At 36.4% G+C, this 18535-nt stretch overlaps 2 protein-coding genes across 5 annotated transcripts in view; one reads left to right on the top strand and one right to left on the bottom strand.

The window, feature by feature from the left end:
* Window positions 1-18535, bottom strand: part of yes1 (YES proto-oncogene 1, Src family tyrosine kinase) — a 339868-nt gene that overhangs the window by 60675 nt on the left and 260658 nt on the right. The gene's annotated exons all lie outside the window — the stretch shown is intronic.
* On the top strand, window positions 128-5639 carry adcyap1b (adenylate cyclase activating polypeptide 1b). Of its 2 annotated transcripts, NM_214715.2 has the most exons (5): window positions 128-466; window positions 860-964; window positions 1853-1987; window positions 2428-2532; window positions 3056-5639. In NM_214715.2, exons 2-5 carry the CDS (start codon window positions 861-863, stop codon window positions 3237-3239), a joined length of 528 nt encoding a protein of 175 aa, NP_999880.1. In that variant the 5' UTR covers window positions 128-466; window position 860; the 3' UTR covers window positions 3240-5639. The 2 variants fall into 2 exon arrangements, with proteins under 2 accessions (NP_999880.1, NP_001259010.1); NM_001272081.1 differs by lacking the exon at window positions 2428-2532.

Below are 18535 nucleotides of genomic sequence, written 5' to 3'. Positions count from 1 at the left end.
AAAATGTCCTTTCTCCCGAAATTACGTTTAGAGGAAAGTTCCATTTGAGGTGTATGTGTGTGTGACTCGTTCATCGATGAGGAAGGAACTGTACTATTATATCCCGGGAGGAAGGGTTGATGACGTCTGTGGCATACTTAATGTGACTTATTGAAAAAAAGGCAAGACTCCCTATTCATGGATAAAAATCCGTGGTAATCGGAGCACGGCAGAAAAAAAAGTTTTGTAAAAGGATATGTAGACAAACGAGTGCTGCTGATTTCATCGAGGTTTTGTTTGCGAAAGTGATTTTGTTTATATTGGTTATTGTATAAAAGTGAAGGGGTTGAACCGACGAGCACAGAAGCAAAGGACGGTGGCGCTTCAGGGAAGAGGTGCTGTGAGGAAGATCTCTATCTCTCTCACACAATCACAGCCGCACCCGAGTCGCATCCAACAGCATTTCTATCTACCTACTCTGCAATAGGTAGGTTAAACCCAGGGAAAAGGCGTTTTTATTCGGTTTAAACCAAGGAATTGTGATACGAAGACGCGAGAGCAACTGGATTTTGTTTTTTCTAAAAGATTATCAGCCGCTTTTATCGTTTGCCACACCGGGAGAAGGATTCTGTTGCGCATGCATGGCAATCTTTAAACTTTTCAGATCATCTTACGAGAGGAAAATATGAGTAACAAAGTATCAGTTTTGCCTTTCTGGATTTTTTAGGCTTTCTTAACAAAAGTTCTTTGCGTATTACTGTAAAACAAGCGCTATATAGGCGTCGGATAAATCAATGATTAAAAAGAAATCATTTGGACTACTCTAAATGAGTGTGTTATATTTTTAAGTTATTCATTTAACTTTCTTGTATCTTTACAGCATGGCCAGATCTAGTAAAGCGACTTTAGCGTTGATCATCTACGGAATCATGATGCACTACAGCGCCTACTGCACGCCTATTGGGATGACTTTTCCCAAGATGAGGTAGGTTTATGCCTTTCTGCTCAACGATTCGTGGTTTCATTTCATGTTGAAACGAAAAAGAGACTTATTTACAGCCTAAATATCCTACTCCAAAATCGAATATTGTAAGTGCGCAAAATGTATATATTTTTAATAATTATTATTTCTTAAATAGCATAATTTCTTTTTTAGATGGGAATAAAATAGGCTTTGTTGAATAATTATGTAGACTTCAAACAGTAACAAACCCAACGAGATTTCCCCCTGAGTGTTCACGCAAGGCTACAGTGCAAGCGCAATGTGGGAGGGCGTTCGCATCGCTAAGAAGGAATTTCTCCATCGGGACAGGCAGATGCAGTGTAGCTTGTATGAAAATGAGAAACCAATGAATGTAACGGGTGGCCCGTAAGATGACGGTACAGTGGCGTCACTGTACAAACCGAAGAAAAAACGAATGAGAATGCTCAGTGCGGGACCCTTTTGTTGTGTGAATTTACTGATGATTAAAAGATTATAATGTCAGATGTATTTGGTTATTTCTAGCTAACTAGTACGTTTCCACAGACACCATAAAATATTGTTTGGGCAAATATAGTGAGCTTTGTCATATTTATTTATTTATTGTTTTACTGCGAAGGGCGCATCCAAATATAATATGATATAATATTATATTCATTTAGCCTTGATTAAACTGTTTATTTTAGAACAATTAGATCTATAAATTAGCTAAGCATGAGGCATTTTCACTATTTATTTTTATATTTTTATAGTTATTATAATATCTTTTCGTAAAGCAAAGGAATTAATTTAGCAATTTATCTAGATTTTTTAATATGCTATTTTTATCTGAACTTAACTGGTTATTAAATTGTGATTTATGAACTGCATCAATCTTTTTTTTAATTCCAGACTAGACAACGATGTATTTGATGAAGACGGAAACTCGTTAAGCGACCTGGCTTTTGGCACTGATCAAATTGCTATACGAAGTCCTCCATCTCTTACGGATGACCTATACACGCTATACTATCCGCCAGAGAAAAGGTACAATATTTCATATCACTTCGCTGTATATTAGAATCAGTGTCATTATGTTTAGTTTATGTTGTTCCGCTATGTCTATTCCTTTTGTTTCCCAGCTTTTTTTCCTTTGCTTTTTTCTGTTATTGTTGCTGCTGATATTTGCATCAAGTGTCTATTAAAGATAGATAGATAGATAGATAGATAGATAGATAGATAGATAGATAGATAGATAGATAGATAGATAGATAGATAGATAGATAGATAGATAGATAGATAGATAGATAGATAGATAGAGCGACAGGCAGACGAAACGATTGGCAGATTTTCAGGGGAAGCTGAAGTAACACTATATTACGCGTTTAACGAGAGAAGAATTAAATAAAATCAGGGTGAATACTTTGTAACAAACGTGTTCTGTGGCATTTCATCACTGATACCATGTGTTTGGCGTTTTATCTCAGAACGGAAAGGCATGCAGATGGATTATTAGATAGAGCCTTGAGGGACATCCTGGTTCAGTTATCAGCACGAAAATATCTGCATTCTCTGATGGCAGTTCGCGTAGGGTAAGGGCATTTTTTAAGCGTTTACCTGCCGTCATCTTTGTTTTCCCCCTCCTATTTTCAGTGGAGATGATTTCTCATTGTCTTGTCTTGACTTTCCCTTGTCTTTATTTTTCCCGACTTCTTGTGTCTTTGTCTGTGAGCTCGCATGGGCGTGGGATTTCATGGGGAACTATTCGTAGATGATAGACAATAAAATCAAAAGTTATTTCTAATTGTTTGTGCTCACACGAAAATGTTGCATATTGAAAGACGGGGAAAAATGTCGAGAGCCAATGCGTCAGAATACATTTAATTTCCAACATACATAATTTATGAGGCTTGTCTGCTGGATCTGGTTTCGATTTCTACTATAATTCGTTGTGATATTATCGAATAAATGCTTGGATGCTTAGAATCGTTTTAGTGAAAACGGAATTAAAAAGATTTGTGTTTTATTATTAAAAGCGTGTAAGCTATAATGAAACCTGTTAACACATTTTTTCTGTGGCAGCCGGTAGCCTAATAATAGTTCCTATATTTGCAGCGGAGGAAGCAGCGAGGAGGACGAATCGGAACCACTATCAAAAAGGCATTCGGATGGGATCTTCACCGACATTTACAGTCGCTACCGAAAACAGATGGCCGTCAAGAAGTATTTAGCAGCCGTCCTGGGAAGAAGGTACAGACAGAGAGTTAAAAACAAAGGACGTCGATTTGCTTATTTGTAGCGCTGACAAAACTGCCCCAACTGCCCCTTCATGTGTACATTCAGTCCTAAGATCAAAGTCATTCTGATATAACTGATTAATCAGTGGATCGCGCCTGTGTTCTTTAAACATGTATTTATGTATGAAGTAAAGCCATTAAAATGAATATTTTACTAATAACATTGTTTTTCTTTTTGTACAAAAGCACTTGAAACCGCACAGTTATACTTTGTGGACCAATCGTTAAGTTTCATGTATATAGCTATATATGTTGAGAAAAAAAAGAGAACAAAAAAACCATCAGGAGAAAAAAAAATGAAGAAAAAAATTTGCACCTTGAACGTTATGCGCCTGATATCTTTTCAAATTCATCATCATATGCAGAAAATAAATAGATTTTAAAAAGACAATCAAAGTTCTGAATGTTATACTTATTTTTGTAATCTGCTAAGAATAGAGTCTTATTTTATCCAAAGTCTGCCCAGGGATGTACTGAACATACTCTGTAAAGTGCAGGGCTGATTCAACTGTTGTGACTCCCCCTTAAAAAGGGGGATAGGGAGAGGGATGAAAAGTAGCTGGCACGATTCCCTCTTTCAAAGCCCGTTTATTTGTGAACTGTATTTTGAATCACCTGTCTTCTCCAGATGGAATGTTACTGTCCTGCCTGTGTTTGTGATTGAAGCCAGTATCCAGTATGCCTGACTGGGAAAAATGTCACTGGAGTAACTGTAGTACTGATGTTTTTTCCCCCCTTTCTTTCTAATGTTACTTTTTTCTTCATCATCTCAGTGCATGGTATACGTATACTGTATACATGCATGTCCATCTAGTTCAATGTTCCCAAGCTCATTGTATCGCACCCTCAATTAGAAGACACTAGATCCACCTCTGAGAAAGCAGGAGTCCTTTAGGAGTCGATTTGGAGCCCTCATATTCAAATGCATGCTCCATTGAGCTTTAAAAATGTGTTGTGGAATTGGCGTGTCGGTTCTTTGCATGCCTTTGCGTCATTTTTTAAAACCAGATCTTTTATGCCTTACTGTAATGCAGAAGCTGTGAATGCTTTGGTATGTGCTTTCTGCAGGTAGACTAAATCAATATCAAGTCGTTAGCTGACATGATGATCATCCAACGTCGTTACTTTTGTAAATTTCTCCGTGCCAGTGAAGAAATTAATGTGGAGGATGATATCCTCACGTTCATAGCTTGATCTTAAAACCTTCTTCATTGGTGCAAGCGCTCCTTAATTCTGCTGGGGTAGGACAAAGTGTGCTTAACGATTTCATTTATCAACTCATCACAGATCTCGAAAAAAAAAATCAAGTGCGCTAATGCTTGTCTGTAATTGGTGCTGATGAGTGAGGGAATGGGGAGGTCCTTCAGCATGACCATTGTCATATTCGTTATTGCACGTTGAAGAGTTTTCTTGCATGTATAGATTGAGATACACTACACCCCATCACCCTTAGGGAGGGACGTTGCAGAATCATTTATTGTTTGTCCTTTTGTTTTTTTATCATATATTTTGGTTAAGCCTGTATTGAATTCAGTATATTTCTCCCGATATGGAAATCAGGCTTTATTCCTTCACTAATTCAATATGTAAACCTTTGTCCCAGGCATGAAATCAATCTTTCTTCAATTTGGCATTGTCCCCCAGGCTTTATGTGAGTATGGATGCGTCTCTGAGAGTGTTATGCGAGGAGCGTGTGTGTTGGAAGGGCGGGAGGTGGGTGGGCGAGTGAATGCGTGCGTGAACATAATGATGTTATGAAAGATGATATGGGTTTTGGCTTAGGTGCCTTGTGACAACTTATGATAAAAAAAAAAAAATCGCCACTTATTACGGATGGCAATTTTAGTGGCCCTACGATGCTGCAAACTATTAGGTTCCATTTCACAAACTCCATCTTTGCTTTTCTTTGGAAACTTGGTTTCAAAAATGATTCTTTAATTAGAGCTGAAAAGCATGGCCAGCATATATTGTGATCAAATCTATTACTGAAGTGGTGTACATGGTTAAAGTATTAATTGTCTGGATTGTTCAAGCTGATGAATGTGTGTAAATGTGGCAAGCACGTGTTTCTGTTTAGCTCTACTCATTGTAGCTCAAGGTCCATGAAGCCTAGCTAGGTTTTGTGTTGTTTCTTGTTGCATAGCTTGAGGGTTCTTTGACAGCGACTGGAAAACCTGATGGAACCCAGGCCACAGCACAGCCTGTTGTGTACATTTCTGAAAGCGCCGAAAGCCTTAATGTGAACGTTTTATCTATACCTGAAACATTATCTATGTGACAAGTGATTATTAGCAAGTGACATCATCCTATATTAACACATATAACTCCTTAGGGGGGTGACATTTTTAAATGTTAAAAAGTGTTGTAAGATTTGTATGAATAAATTTTTGTAAACAACACAATTTCTAATTGATGTCTAATCTTTGGGACGTTCCGTTTTAGCCCTTAGAGTTTCCCCACATGGCTGCTTTTCTCCACACCAGCACACGAGGAAGGCTCACGCTGTGACACTAATGACAGACCAAAACCCACTGCTGTTCAAGATGTGTAATCAGTATAATTCAGATCTCCATATATTACTGTGGGTGAGCTGAGTGCTTGTGACGGCTTTAAATTACACTCATAACAATCAGAACATTAACACACCTACATCAAGTGTGACGCTCGGTAAACCACGCACTGTAAAAATGACAGCAACACACACACGCAAACACACACAAACAAACATACGCACACACAACAAATAACTCGTACTGTACACAAAGATAGAGAAGATTTCATAACAATAAATAAACTAACGGCTCCAAAGAAACATGAAAAACACAACAGCTGGTGGAAGATCACTTTGTGTTTTCCTGCCCAAAAAAAAGTCGACTCAGAAGACATTGAAGATAAATTCAGTTTGAACATTGTGTATTTCTGGATGTCCCATTCATCTGCAAAGGTAAGTATTTTAAAAAAAAGAAAACACTGAAAATATAAAATAAAATCAATTTAAAAATCAGACTTTGGTAAATCTGACATATTTTAAGCCAAAAACCGCCAATAAGCACTATTTAAAAAAGAGAAGGCAAACATACCTATCCTGGGACTTGAACTCTGGTCCCCTGAAGCCCAAATAGACTGCATGATCGAGCACTGAACAAAAGACTATTTGCTTTAACATTAAAATTACTTAAAGGTGATGGGAAAGTCAACAGATGTTAAATTTGGTGCTAACAATGCCAATGGGTTATATTCCAAAGGATAGCCTGTATCCGCTTGTTAAGTGTGACGTCAGGTGAAGGGGCTTCCGGGTTCAAGTGCTCTATGAAACTGAATAGGGAGACTCATCAAATGGTAATAATAAACGTTTACAAAGCACTGTAATACTTTGAAAATCACAATCGTAATATATCCATGCATAATATTCGATGGCCAGAAAGTGATACATTTTTTAGAAATTGTTAACATTTTGGTGTTTGTGATGCAGCAAGTCCAGAGACTGACATGTACAGCATGATTTTATATAAAATACACTTTAATGTGTGATAGGACTAAAAAGTGTTCATAAACAAATATTTTCTCAATTCAAATGAGTAGCGACTTGGACCCAGAAACAGTATTCCATATGTCACTGATACGTCATGACTTAACAAGCCGATACACTATAATGCGATGAAAGTTTTTTTTTGCAAAAGTGGTCTACTAAATTCAAGAGTATAGTGTGATGCACCTTCAAAAAAGCTAACACTCCAGACCACCTTATAAGCATAAGTGTTTAGAAATGAAAGTTCTGTCTGAGCCAGTAGAGAGCTTGAGATGGGCTGCCATCCATGTTTCCTGCAGCCCAACTATACTCAAGTCATATTTTGTTCTGGGATGCAGCCCTTAGTCAATCTTATGTGAAACTGTGTTCAGAGCAGCCAAAGTGTTACTTGTTTATTTCATACTATCTAAAGCACTGCATTGCACTGCAAAAAAAGCCATCGAATCTCCTCCTTAAAGAGCGATGGTGATGATGGAAACTCCACTTACCCTACTAAATCATATAAAGAAAGAGAGTACAAGGACTATTTTAAGAACCGATTAATGTACAAAGCTAAGAGAGCTTTACAATAAATCTAAACACAGAGGACAAAAATCTTCCATATCCCATAAGTCTGGGAACACTTCAGCATTCAACAGCTGAGTTTCCATGATCACTCTCAAGGTACCATGTATAAAAATAGACATCCCTGTTGAATTGTAGTGTTGCCCTGGTACACATTCTCTCTGACTGAGACAAAGGCTGGAAAGGGAACTGTACCCACGGGACCAGGGCTGAGGGTGTGGCTCCAGATCCATTAGTGTGATCTGATCCGGTGGTCCATGCAGAAGGCGGATCCTTGCTCTCATAGTCAGCTAACTTAATCAGGGAAGTGTTGCTGAGCAACAGGCCACAAAGGACTGTATACTGGTAGGTGAACTAGTGTATGCACATGGCGTCTGATGGTATCTCGAAGAAAACTTTAGGGAGATTTCAATGGTTTGCAAAGTTGGATCCAGTTACCCACATGGAGGTAAAAATCTTTGGATAGATTGTAAATTGCTTATCTATAAAATAACAATAGGTCAGTATAAAGTAAATGGTCCATGTATTCAGACCTACAAGAAACAATATGTATATAGCTATGGGAAAGTTGACACCACTTGAATATTTATTATACTTTGGATTTATTAGGTATGGGTCTGAATGAAATGTAGTTTATTAGGTATATGCTTGAGTAAAATATGATATACGCATCTGAATTGTTTTTCCAAATTAAAAATAAACAAATATTGCAATTTAATTTTTTTTTTTAAAAATGATCAATTTTATCAAAATACCAAATCTTTTCATTTGCTGTGATTTAAAATTTAATGCTCTGATTTCTGAACTCTTCTAAGCTTAAAACATTGATATTGTGTTGCCTAAAACTTAATATAAACGTGTGAAATTATTATAATTTTTTGTTGTTTTGACCAAAATGCCATGTTATGTTCTAAATAACATTTTTCTGTGAAATTTAGAAGAAATGACATCAGTAGTTTGCACAACAAAACAAAAATGACATTTTACTCAAACACGATAACTATAGATTAAATCTTGAGAATTTCCAAGAGGTCTGTATTTACAAACACACATGCTTTTTTTAAGAATAAGAGACTTTACATGGCAAAAAACTTTTAAATGGTAACCTTAAAGCAGGTGGGCTACAGGAGCAGAAGAACAGACTAAAACATCTACAGGCATTAAAACATTGGACAACTGAAGACTTTACTTTTGTTGTGACATTTAGATGGCAGAGTTGGAATTTGGTGCAAAATGAAATACATGGATCTATTCTATCTTAATAGCTCAGGCTGCTACTACTGGCGTTAAATATTTTATTTATGTTCACTTTGGGTTCTTAGTATCTTTAGACATTGTTTAAACACAAACATTATGGCAACAGTGTACACCTTGTGATGCTACTTCCAGCAGTATAACGCATCATGTCATGAAATTCAAAACTTCCAAAACTATTCTCAATTCAACAGACCTTTGTGATGCAATGAACTTGAGATTTGCATCCTGAATGTGCAGTTGATAAATCTGCAGCAACTCTGTGATGCTGTCATCACAACATGGGTACTGTCTCAGAGGAATGCTTCCAGCAGTTTGTTGAATATGCCACAAACAATTAAGGCAGATCTGAAGCCAAAAGTAGGTCCAACTCAGTAATTCACCCAAGCTGGTGAGTACATAGCAAGGGGAAGTGGGAAAAACTGCCATAGAAAACAATATAAAAACAATCCATACATAACAAAACATAAAACTTGAGCATATTTAACCAAAGGTTACAGCTATTTAAAGTCTGCTTCACAAAATCAAACACAAACAAATCTATCACATTGTTTTTTTTTATCGTTCAGCTTCCACTCCTCCAAGAATAGACTGTGTTCACCAACTGTTTGGGTGAGGGTCTTGAAGGAAGCAACAGACCCTCCTTCCTTCAATTAACACTGTGAAAACAACAGCCAGGCAGGACTCATGCTGGGATCCTCCATCTTGGCCATGCACTTGTTCTCCAGCGCAGCACCCTTACACCACACACTGAGCTGCAGAGGCTGCTGGGTAGACGGGTGTGAAGTGGGGGCTAAAGGGGGGTTTTCCGAAAGGGGGGTTTCATTGGGACTGGCAGCCACCTCCAGCTCACAGAGATCATTTCTATTGTGTGCCCCCCTATTGTGAAATGTGACATATCCGCACGTGTGTGTGTGTGTGTGTGTGCGTGTGTACCTGAACCCGCTCCCTTAGGGAGTAATTTGCAGCCACACACCAATATGTTAAAGGTAAATCGGTGGCCTTGGTGATTGGGGAGTGGGGGCTGCTGTTGGAGACGACTTTATTTTTATGAGACTCTTGCTTTATTTCAAGCACAGAGATTGGGTTGTCTTGAGCGGCCACTGAAGACTGATAGAACTTTGCTTATTTGATTCACAAGTTTTTGATTCAATTTTGGTTATAATTAAGCAAGACTTGTGTCACACTGTCTATTTTACCTTTGAGAAAGACTATATAATATAGTATATGTAATTTAAGACTATGTAATATAAAATACATGCCTACCTATATACAGTTGAAGTCAGAATTATTAGCCCCTCTAAATTAATGGCCCAGTTTATTTTTTTCCACAGATTCTGCTTAACGAAGTAAAGATTTTTTTCAACACATTTCTAAACCTAATAGTTTTAATAACTCATTTCTAATAATAGATTTATTTTATCTTTGTCATGATGACAGTAAATAATATTTTACTAGATATTTTTCAAGACACTTCTATAAAGCTTAAAGTGACATTTAAAGGCTTAACTAGGTTAATTAGGCAGGTTAGGGTAATTAGGCAAGTTATTGTACAACAATGGTTTGTTCTGTAGACTTTCAAAACAAATATAGCTTAAAGGGGCTAATAATTTTTGCTTTAAAACGGTTTTAAAAAACTTAAAAACTGCTTTTATTCTAGCCAAAATAAAACAACTAAGACAGGTGCACTACATGAGTCATCTGTTTATTAATCAAACTACTTGGACTCCACTTTATGTTTTTGATTCATCTAAATGTGCTGTATAAGAGTCATTTGTTCATGAATCAAACTACTTTGACTCCACTTTGTGTTTTGGATTCACTTACAGATGCGCTACATACAGTAAGAGTCATTTCTTCATGAATCAAACTACTTGGATCACACTTAATGTTTTTAATTCATCTAAATGTGCTATATAAGAGCCTTTGTTCTTGAATCAAACTACTTTGACTCCACTTTATTTTTTGATTCATCTAAATGTGCTGTATAAAAGTCATTTGTTCATGAATCAAACTACTTTGACTCCACTTTGTGTTTTTGATTCACCTAAACATGCTGTAAAAGAGTTATTTGTTCATGAATCAAACTACTTTGACTTTACTTTATGTTTCTGATTCACTTACAGATTCACTGTATAAGAGTTATTTGTTCATGAATCAAGCTACGTTGACTCCACTTTGTGTTTTGGATTCACTTACAGATGCACTGTATAAGAGTCATTTGTTCATGAATCAAACTACTTTGACTCCACTTTATGTTTCTGATTCACTTACAGATTCACTGTATAATAGTCATTTGTTCATGAATCAAGCTACTTTGACTCCACTTTGTGTTTTTGATTCACCTAAATGTGCTGTAAAAAGAGTCATTTGTTAATGAATCAAACTACTTTAACTCCACTTTACATTTCTGATTCATACAGATTCACTGTACACAAGTAATTTGTTCATGAATCAAACTACTTTGAATCCACTTTATGTTTCTGATTCACTTACATATTCACTGTATCAGTGTTATATGTTCATGAATCAAACTACTTTGACTCCACTTTGTGTTTTGGATTCACTTACAGATGCATTATTTAAGAGTCATTTGTTCATGAATCAAGCTACTTTGACTCCATTTTGTGTTTTTGATTCACCTAAATGTGCTGTAAAAAGAGTCATTTGTTAGTAAATCAAACTACTTTAACTCCACTTTACGTTTCTGATTAATACAGATTCACTGTATAAAAGTCATCTGTTCATGAATCAAACTACTTTGACTCCACTTTATGTTTCTGATTCACTTACAGATTTACTGTATAAGTGTTATTTGTTCATGAATCAAACTACTTTGACTCCACTTTATGTTTCTGATTCACTTACAGATTTACTGTATAAGTGTTATTTGTTCATGAATCAAACTACTTTGACTTCACTTTATGTTTTTGATTCATCTAAAGGTGCTGTATAAGAGTCATTTGTTCATGAATCAAACTACTTTGACTCCACTTTGTGTTTCTGATTCACTTACAGATTGACTATATAAGAATAATTTCTTCATGAATCAAACCACTTGGACTCCTCTTTATGTTTTTGATTAATCTAAATGTGCTGTATAAAAGTCATTTGTTCATGAATCAAACTACTTTGACTTCACTTTATGTTTTTGATTCACTTACAGATGTGCTGTATAAGAGTCATTTCCTCATGAATCAACCTACTTTTACTTCAACACTGACATTCAACACACAATATCACACTATAGCTTGAACCTGTTTGCTCAGCAGCAGGACCCCTCCACAGCTAAAAAGCCCAGGAAAGCACAAACTAAAACATTGAAATTTTAAGAATGGCTATCACGTTCAAACAAAGCTCACAATTCATCGCAAAATCAATATTTCACCTAGATTTACCCCACTGTTTGAGGGTCAGACAGCAGACACTTGGAAAGAGACACCCATGCAAGTCACTGTGAAACATTACCTCAAGATAATCCAACCACCACCCCAATATGAATCATTCAGTAGTGTCCGCTAAAAGGCCAAGGGGCTGCTTTTCTCCAGCTCGGCCTGCAATGAAGCCCCTCTTAGAGAGCCAATGCTGCTGTCAAAACTGCCAAAGAGCACAAAGCTGCCTATGACACACTGTCTTCCTCAAGGGAATGGAGGGCACTTACACAGAAGAGAGAGCACCGAGACGTAACTCACACTGACACTGACGGCTGATCATCCCTAAACGCAATGTTTATCTTAAAAACGGAGCACTTAGCTTGGATTTTGCAGCTTTTTATCAAGCAGTATATTACATTGATTATGCGTAAATGGCGTATCGGTGGCTTTGATGTATAGAGCCAGAGCGCAGCTTGTGTGCATTTGTTGATGGTAGCAGGATATTCAGTGTTGCTAAGCCACAGGAGTTTGACGGATACCGCGCAAGATTCAAACAGCGAGGAACAGGGGAAAACTAAAGCCTGTGGGGAACAAGCAAAGACGTCAAAACAGTGAGTGGCAGGACCGCCTGGTTTACCTGCAACAACAGACTGAGTTTAACTCTACAGTGTGTGGTTACAATGTTTAGAGACTGCAGATGAGTCACGCTTGCAGTTTTATTTCGGCTTAAATGCTGACACTGTGGCGGGTTGAAAAAGCTGATTGTCTGCAGGTTTGTGTGAGCATTGATGCAGCTGGAGTGATGCGCTGTCCATGGTGTTGAACTCGGTCTCTATAGTCTAGTGGAGCTGAAATAAGAGTTCAAGATTTTCCTGCTCAGCATGACCACATTTGCCTCTACTGGTTGATGCTGGAAATCCAGATGCTGGCAGAAATGTGCATCTTCCCACCTGGCAGATATTCAAAAATATCTGTGCAATTGCACTGACTGACTATTGAGGTTACATAATAACTGATTAACTAACTTAAGGTCTAAAAGATTAAAAAAAAAAAAGTGTTTCTTTAAATATCTTCCATATTTATCAAGGTTCCATTATTTAAATGATCATACAATGAATATAGTAACAGTGTGAAATATACAATAAATATTACAATAAAATAATAATTTTAAAAGATTTATTTCTGTGATGGCAAAGCTGAATCTTACAGAAATAATTATTCAAATTTTAATGATTAAAACAATAATAATCCTGCTTTTTTAGCATTATATATAGACTGCAGTTGAGTCACAATTTTTATACTGTCTGAACTTTTTCTGATTTGGAGTTGTATAATAATTCAGTTATATATATATATATATATATATATATATATATATATATATATATATATATATATATATATTATGGCAACTGATAGATTTTTCAGCAGGACTCTTTTTATGCATTGTTAAATAGAAATCTTTTTTTAATATGAATATATCTTTTGTCTTTGTTGTCACTTAGAATTTTTATTAATAACTGTAACATTATACAACTCCAAATATACGAACACAAAATATTTGAATATAAAAAGTATAAAAAACAAACAAGTTAGCGCTAGTAATCCGGTAAATTGGTTAAATAATGTTATTTGAAACAGGTGATTTCAACAGGGGATTGTAATTGTGATTTGGTAGAAAAGCAGCATCCAAGAAAGGTCTAATCTTTTTAGGAGCAAATATGGGTTGAGGATCGCCAGTTTGCCAACAAATATGTGGAAAAATTATTGAAATGTTCAAAAACAATGCTTCTCAACGAAAAATAGGAAGACATTTGGATAATTCACCTTCAGCAGTGCATAATACAATTAAAAGATTCAAGGAATCTGAAGGAATTTCAGTGCATAAAGAACAAAGGGATATGCTGAGCAATTGTGATCACCGATCCCTAAGGCAGTGCTGAATCAAGAATCGTCATAAGCGATATCACCACATGGGCTTAGGACTACTTTAGCAAACCTTTGTCAAGTACCATAGTTACATCCAAAAATAGTAAAACTTTACTAAGGAAGCCATATGTTAACAGTGTCCAGAAGTGCTGTTGACTTATCTCGGCTCGGAGACATCTAGGATTGACCATCACACAGTAGAAACATGTACGGTGTTTAGATGAATCAGTAATTTAGGTATTTTTTTGGGGGAGTAATGGATGCTGTGTACTAGCAACAAGTCCAAAAGCCAGGTTCTGTCATGGTATTGGGTTATATCAGTCCCCCTGGCAAAGGTGGCTTGCACTTCTTTGATGGCACCATTAATGTTGAAAAGTACATAGAGATTTTGGAGTACAATATGCTTTTCTTTTCCAGCGATGCCCATGCATATTTCAACAAGACAATTCAAAACCACATTCTGCACACATTACAAAGTCTTGGCTGCAGAGAAAGTGGATACAGGTACTTGACTGGCCTGCCCGCAATCCTGACCTGTCTCCAATAGAGAACATGTGGCATATTTTGAAGCACAAAATGCCACAACGAAGACCATGCACTGTTGCCCACCTTAAGACTTATTTGCCAGATAAATAGGACACACTTCATCAAATGGTGTATTCAGTCCCTAAATGAAAAGTGTTATGAAAAGGAATGGCAACATTACAAAGTGGTAAATGCTTTACTGTTACAAAGTTTTTTGAAATATGTTGCAAGAACCAAAATTGGAATATGTGCTTATTCAAAAAAAAAATAAATAAAAATCAGGAGAAACACATCAATATGTGCTTTTGTATTGTCTGTAAGGAAATACACGTCAAAGTAAATTTAAAAATCACTTCTTTCTTTTTTTATTTATTATTTTTTTCCATATTCTCCCAACTTTTTGTTTTGGTGTTTTATTGTAACATTATTATATGCATTTACATAAATATTAATATAAAATGGTAACATACATGTTTGTATTAAACAACTTTTCTGAAATGAACAAGATATTTATTCTTGTTTCCTGTTTCGATACATTTGTAAAAATTCACTTTCTCAGTGAGCAATGTTTCCTCGTTCTGTTTCAATGTATATGCCAACCTCCCTACCATGCACCTCCCACAATATTAAATCTGGAGCGCTAAAGAAGCATCCAAAAATGACAAACCTTCTGTGTCTGCAACGTATTGCTCTATAAGATGAAACGATGTTGTTGTTCTTTTTAAATTCTTTTTCTAGATTCCACCCAACAAATATAAGCTGAGCATTACTGCCATCTTCCTGCAGAAACCCTACTCTCTGACAGTGATAAAGGTACAGGCTGCCAAAAACAGAGACATCCAAACAGTGGAGCTTCTCATGGAGCCTCAGTGTCACCAGCATTACTGTCTGCCTCTGGATTTTGATGAGGTACAATAAGCAGCAACTTGGCACATTCCCCACAAAAGCAGGGACCTATCTAAATTTAGAATCAAAGAATAATGGAATATTGAAAACTGCATTTACCAGAATTACATGGAGTGCATACTGGAACAAGTTATTACTATGTGTTTAAGCCAACTATTTCTTAACAACTATTTCCTTTAGTCAAGCCGATCTTAATATATTTTTGTGCACAATAAACAAGAGAAGGATAAAGAAATAAGTGGGAAAGAGGTAGTGAAACTTTGACTCATTCGTGTTACGATCTTTGTGCAAAAAAAAATTCCATTACATAATCCAAATAAAATTGAAATAAATAAAAAAATTCTATGGGCTATTGAATTGTTAGAAAGTAGTGCACAACCGTTTATTTAAAATTGCATACATTTCTAGTAATTTAATGGACCAGAGTCAATTATTCTGCTTATACTGTGGTCATCACACTTAAAGATAATTCATGACATCTATCAGGTATTTGTCCTTTCTGTTCGTGGTACTAGACGTTTCATAATCTCTTTAAAAGCATTTTTATTAGACTTTTGTCTGCTGGTTTTGGAATATGTGAATTCCTTTAGTGTAATGATATTTAAGTGTTAATATACTCAAAACCTGCCTAAAACTGCAGTAGCTGTGCGTTTGTCTGAAAATAATTGCACACCTTAGAATATTCATCAACCAATGAGAATCAAGCATTAAACACAAAACAATACCAAAACATCCCTGTCTACATCTGACCAGTGTAAATACAAAGATAAGGGCTAGATGACTAATCGAAAGTAATCCAAATCGACATTCAGAACCTATAATTGATCAAATATTTCCAGGTCAATTATTTTTCGATTACTTTCCCTACTACAGGTGGAGTCATGTGACCCTGCTCTGTTAAAGGCTTTGCAGCCATACTTAGCAGCCACAGCTGATCTCGGGTCAAGAAGGACGATGGACCCATTCTTGATCCTTACTCTGCACTACATTGATGATTGGACGCTGCGCCAGAAATGCCTTAAGGTATTTTCCATTACTTTGAAATTATTGTTTACATTAAAATATTTGTTTAAAGAAGATGAAAGAAAAGCACTGTTTAAAATATTATTTACAGGATATACTGTACATGAGTTCAGAAGAGATACTGCTTATTTTCTACTTTTAATATGAAAAACATTGAAAATTATTTAATTTGTTTCCAAAAATGTATTGAACCTTTTATAAGACAAAAAGTGTTGGTTTTAGGCAATGTGTGTTTTGCTGATGTTCAGAAAATAATCACAGATAGTAGATAGTGTGTTTCCTTCATTCATTCATTTTCTTTTTGGCTTAGTCCCTTAATTAATCAGGGGTCACCACAGCGGAATGAACCACCAACTTGTCCAGTACATGTTTTATACAGCGGATGCTCTTTCAGCTGCAATCCATCACTGGGAAACATCCATCCACACTCATACTCTATGGACAATTTAGCCTACCAATTTCACCTATACCACGTCTTTGGACTGTTGGGGGAATCGGAGCACCCGGAGAAAACCCTCGCAAACAAAGAGAGAACATGCAAACTCCACACAGAAATACCAACTCACCCAGCTGAGGCTTAAACTAGCAACCTTCCTGCTGTGAGGTACTTCTGCTACCCACTGCGCCACTGTGCTGCCCTGTGTTTCCTTTAATTATTTTAAAATCAAGTAACTCATCCTTCATTTTAAAATCTCACACCTGTAATATGTGAGCATATTTACTGTACAAAACCTGTTAGTGAACTATGAGGGCAAAGAGAAATAAATAAATAAAATAATTGTTTATAATTAAGTTAAAATGATCAATCAATTAAGATTTTGATTTTAGACCGGATTGCCCACCCCTAACAAAGACTAAAGAATAAACAAGACATGTGACTTATTAATAGTTTTGAATGGGGAGAGGTGTAATGGTCAAAATAGTGAATGAAGCCCTGTCTTCTAATAAAGGAGCCAATCATTGATTGCTATAGACTAACGATTCTCCAGGAGAGAAGCTCAGTCCAGACATGTGTTTTTAAAACAGCTTCTGCAGTTGTGAACCCTCTGGGGTTGGCAAATGCTCTGATATATCAGTGAATACTTGCTTCACAGACATGAGAAATAAATCTCTACTTCATTCATTCATTTTCTTTTCGGGTTAGTCCCTTCATCAATCTGGGGCTGCAGCTTTTTTTTAGGCAGCGGATGCCCTTCCAGCCACAACCCAACACTGGGAAACACCCAAAAATCTTGTATTCACACACATAAACTTTAGCCAGTTTAGCTTATTCAGTTCACATATACCGCAAGTCTTTGGTCTGTGGGGGAAACCAGAGCAGCCGGAGGAAACCCACACAAACAGAGGGAGAACATGCAAACTCCACACAGAAATGCCAATGGACCCAGCCCAGGGTCAAAGCAGCGACCTTCTTGCTGTAAGGCAATTGTGCTACCCACAGTGCCACAGTGGCGCCCAAACTACTTCTAAACTGTATGAAATAAACGCGATCTACAGTCCATACCGCCTGACCTCATGAATTTCCTTTAGTTATTTCATTACAGCAACTACTTAACCACACACAAACTTGTAAACAATGCGGCTACTGTCATTTTGGGAAGAGATTTGCAATCAAGACCAAGTTTTTTAATTACTTAAAAAAGACCAGTGTGATCCGACAAGGCATTTTAAAGAGGGTGATATTGTGTAACAAGTAAAATGGCCATAAAGGAATTTGGTGTTGTGATCTTGTTTCAGGTGTGCATGAACATTAGCTTACGAAACCTGAAATAAATGCAGATTTTGTGATTCAATCATGTAGAAATTAACTATAAGAGACAGTTGTTGCTCAATTTTACTGGTGATTGTATATATGAAATTTAATTGTAAGCTTGGCAAACAGTTTTGGATAATTTGATTGTTCCACATTCAAACAAAATGTCCTCACATACTGGCCAAGAGACATTTTAAAGATGGTCGCCGAGAGCAGCGACTTGCCTTAAAGGAACTTTAGTAAAAACCAATAAATCTGATCAATTCTTGACACAAGCCTAAACACATGGACTATTATAAGTGGACATATCAACTGCTAGCATGCATAAATAATCACGAGGGTTTGGTGCTCTAATTTTATATTACTACTCCAGTGTCAACCAGAGCTATTTATGTTCCTTACAGACACTAAAGAATCTTTGGGAATTTACTTGTTTAATTA

This window comes from Danio rerio, chromosome 2, assembly GCF_049306965.1.
Source record: "Danio rerio strain Tuebingen ecotype United States chromosome 2, GRCz12tu, whole genome shotgun sequence".
Lineage (NCBI taxonomy): Eukaryota > Metazoa > Chordata > Actinopteri > Cypriniformes > Danionidae > Danio > Danio rerio.
The sequence above is the reverse complement of the archived record's forward strand: the minus strand, read 5'-3'. Positions and strand labels throughout refer to the sequence as shown.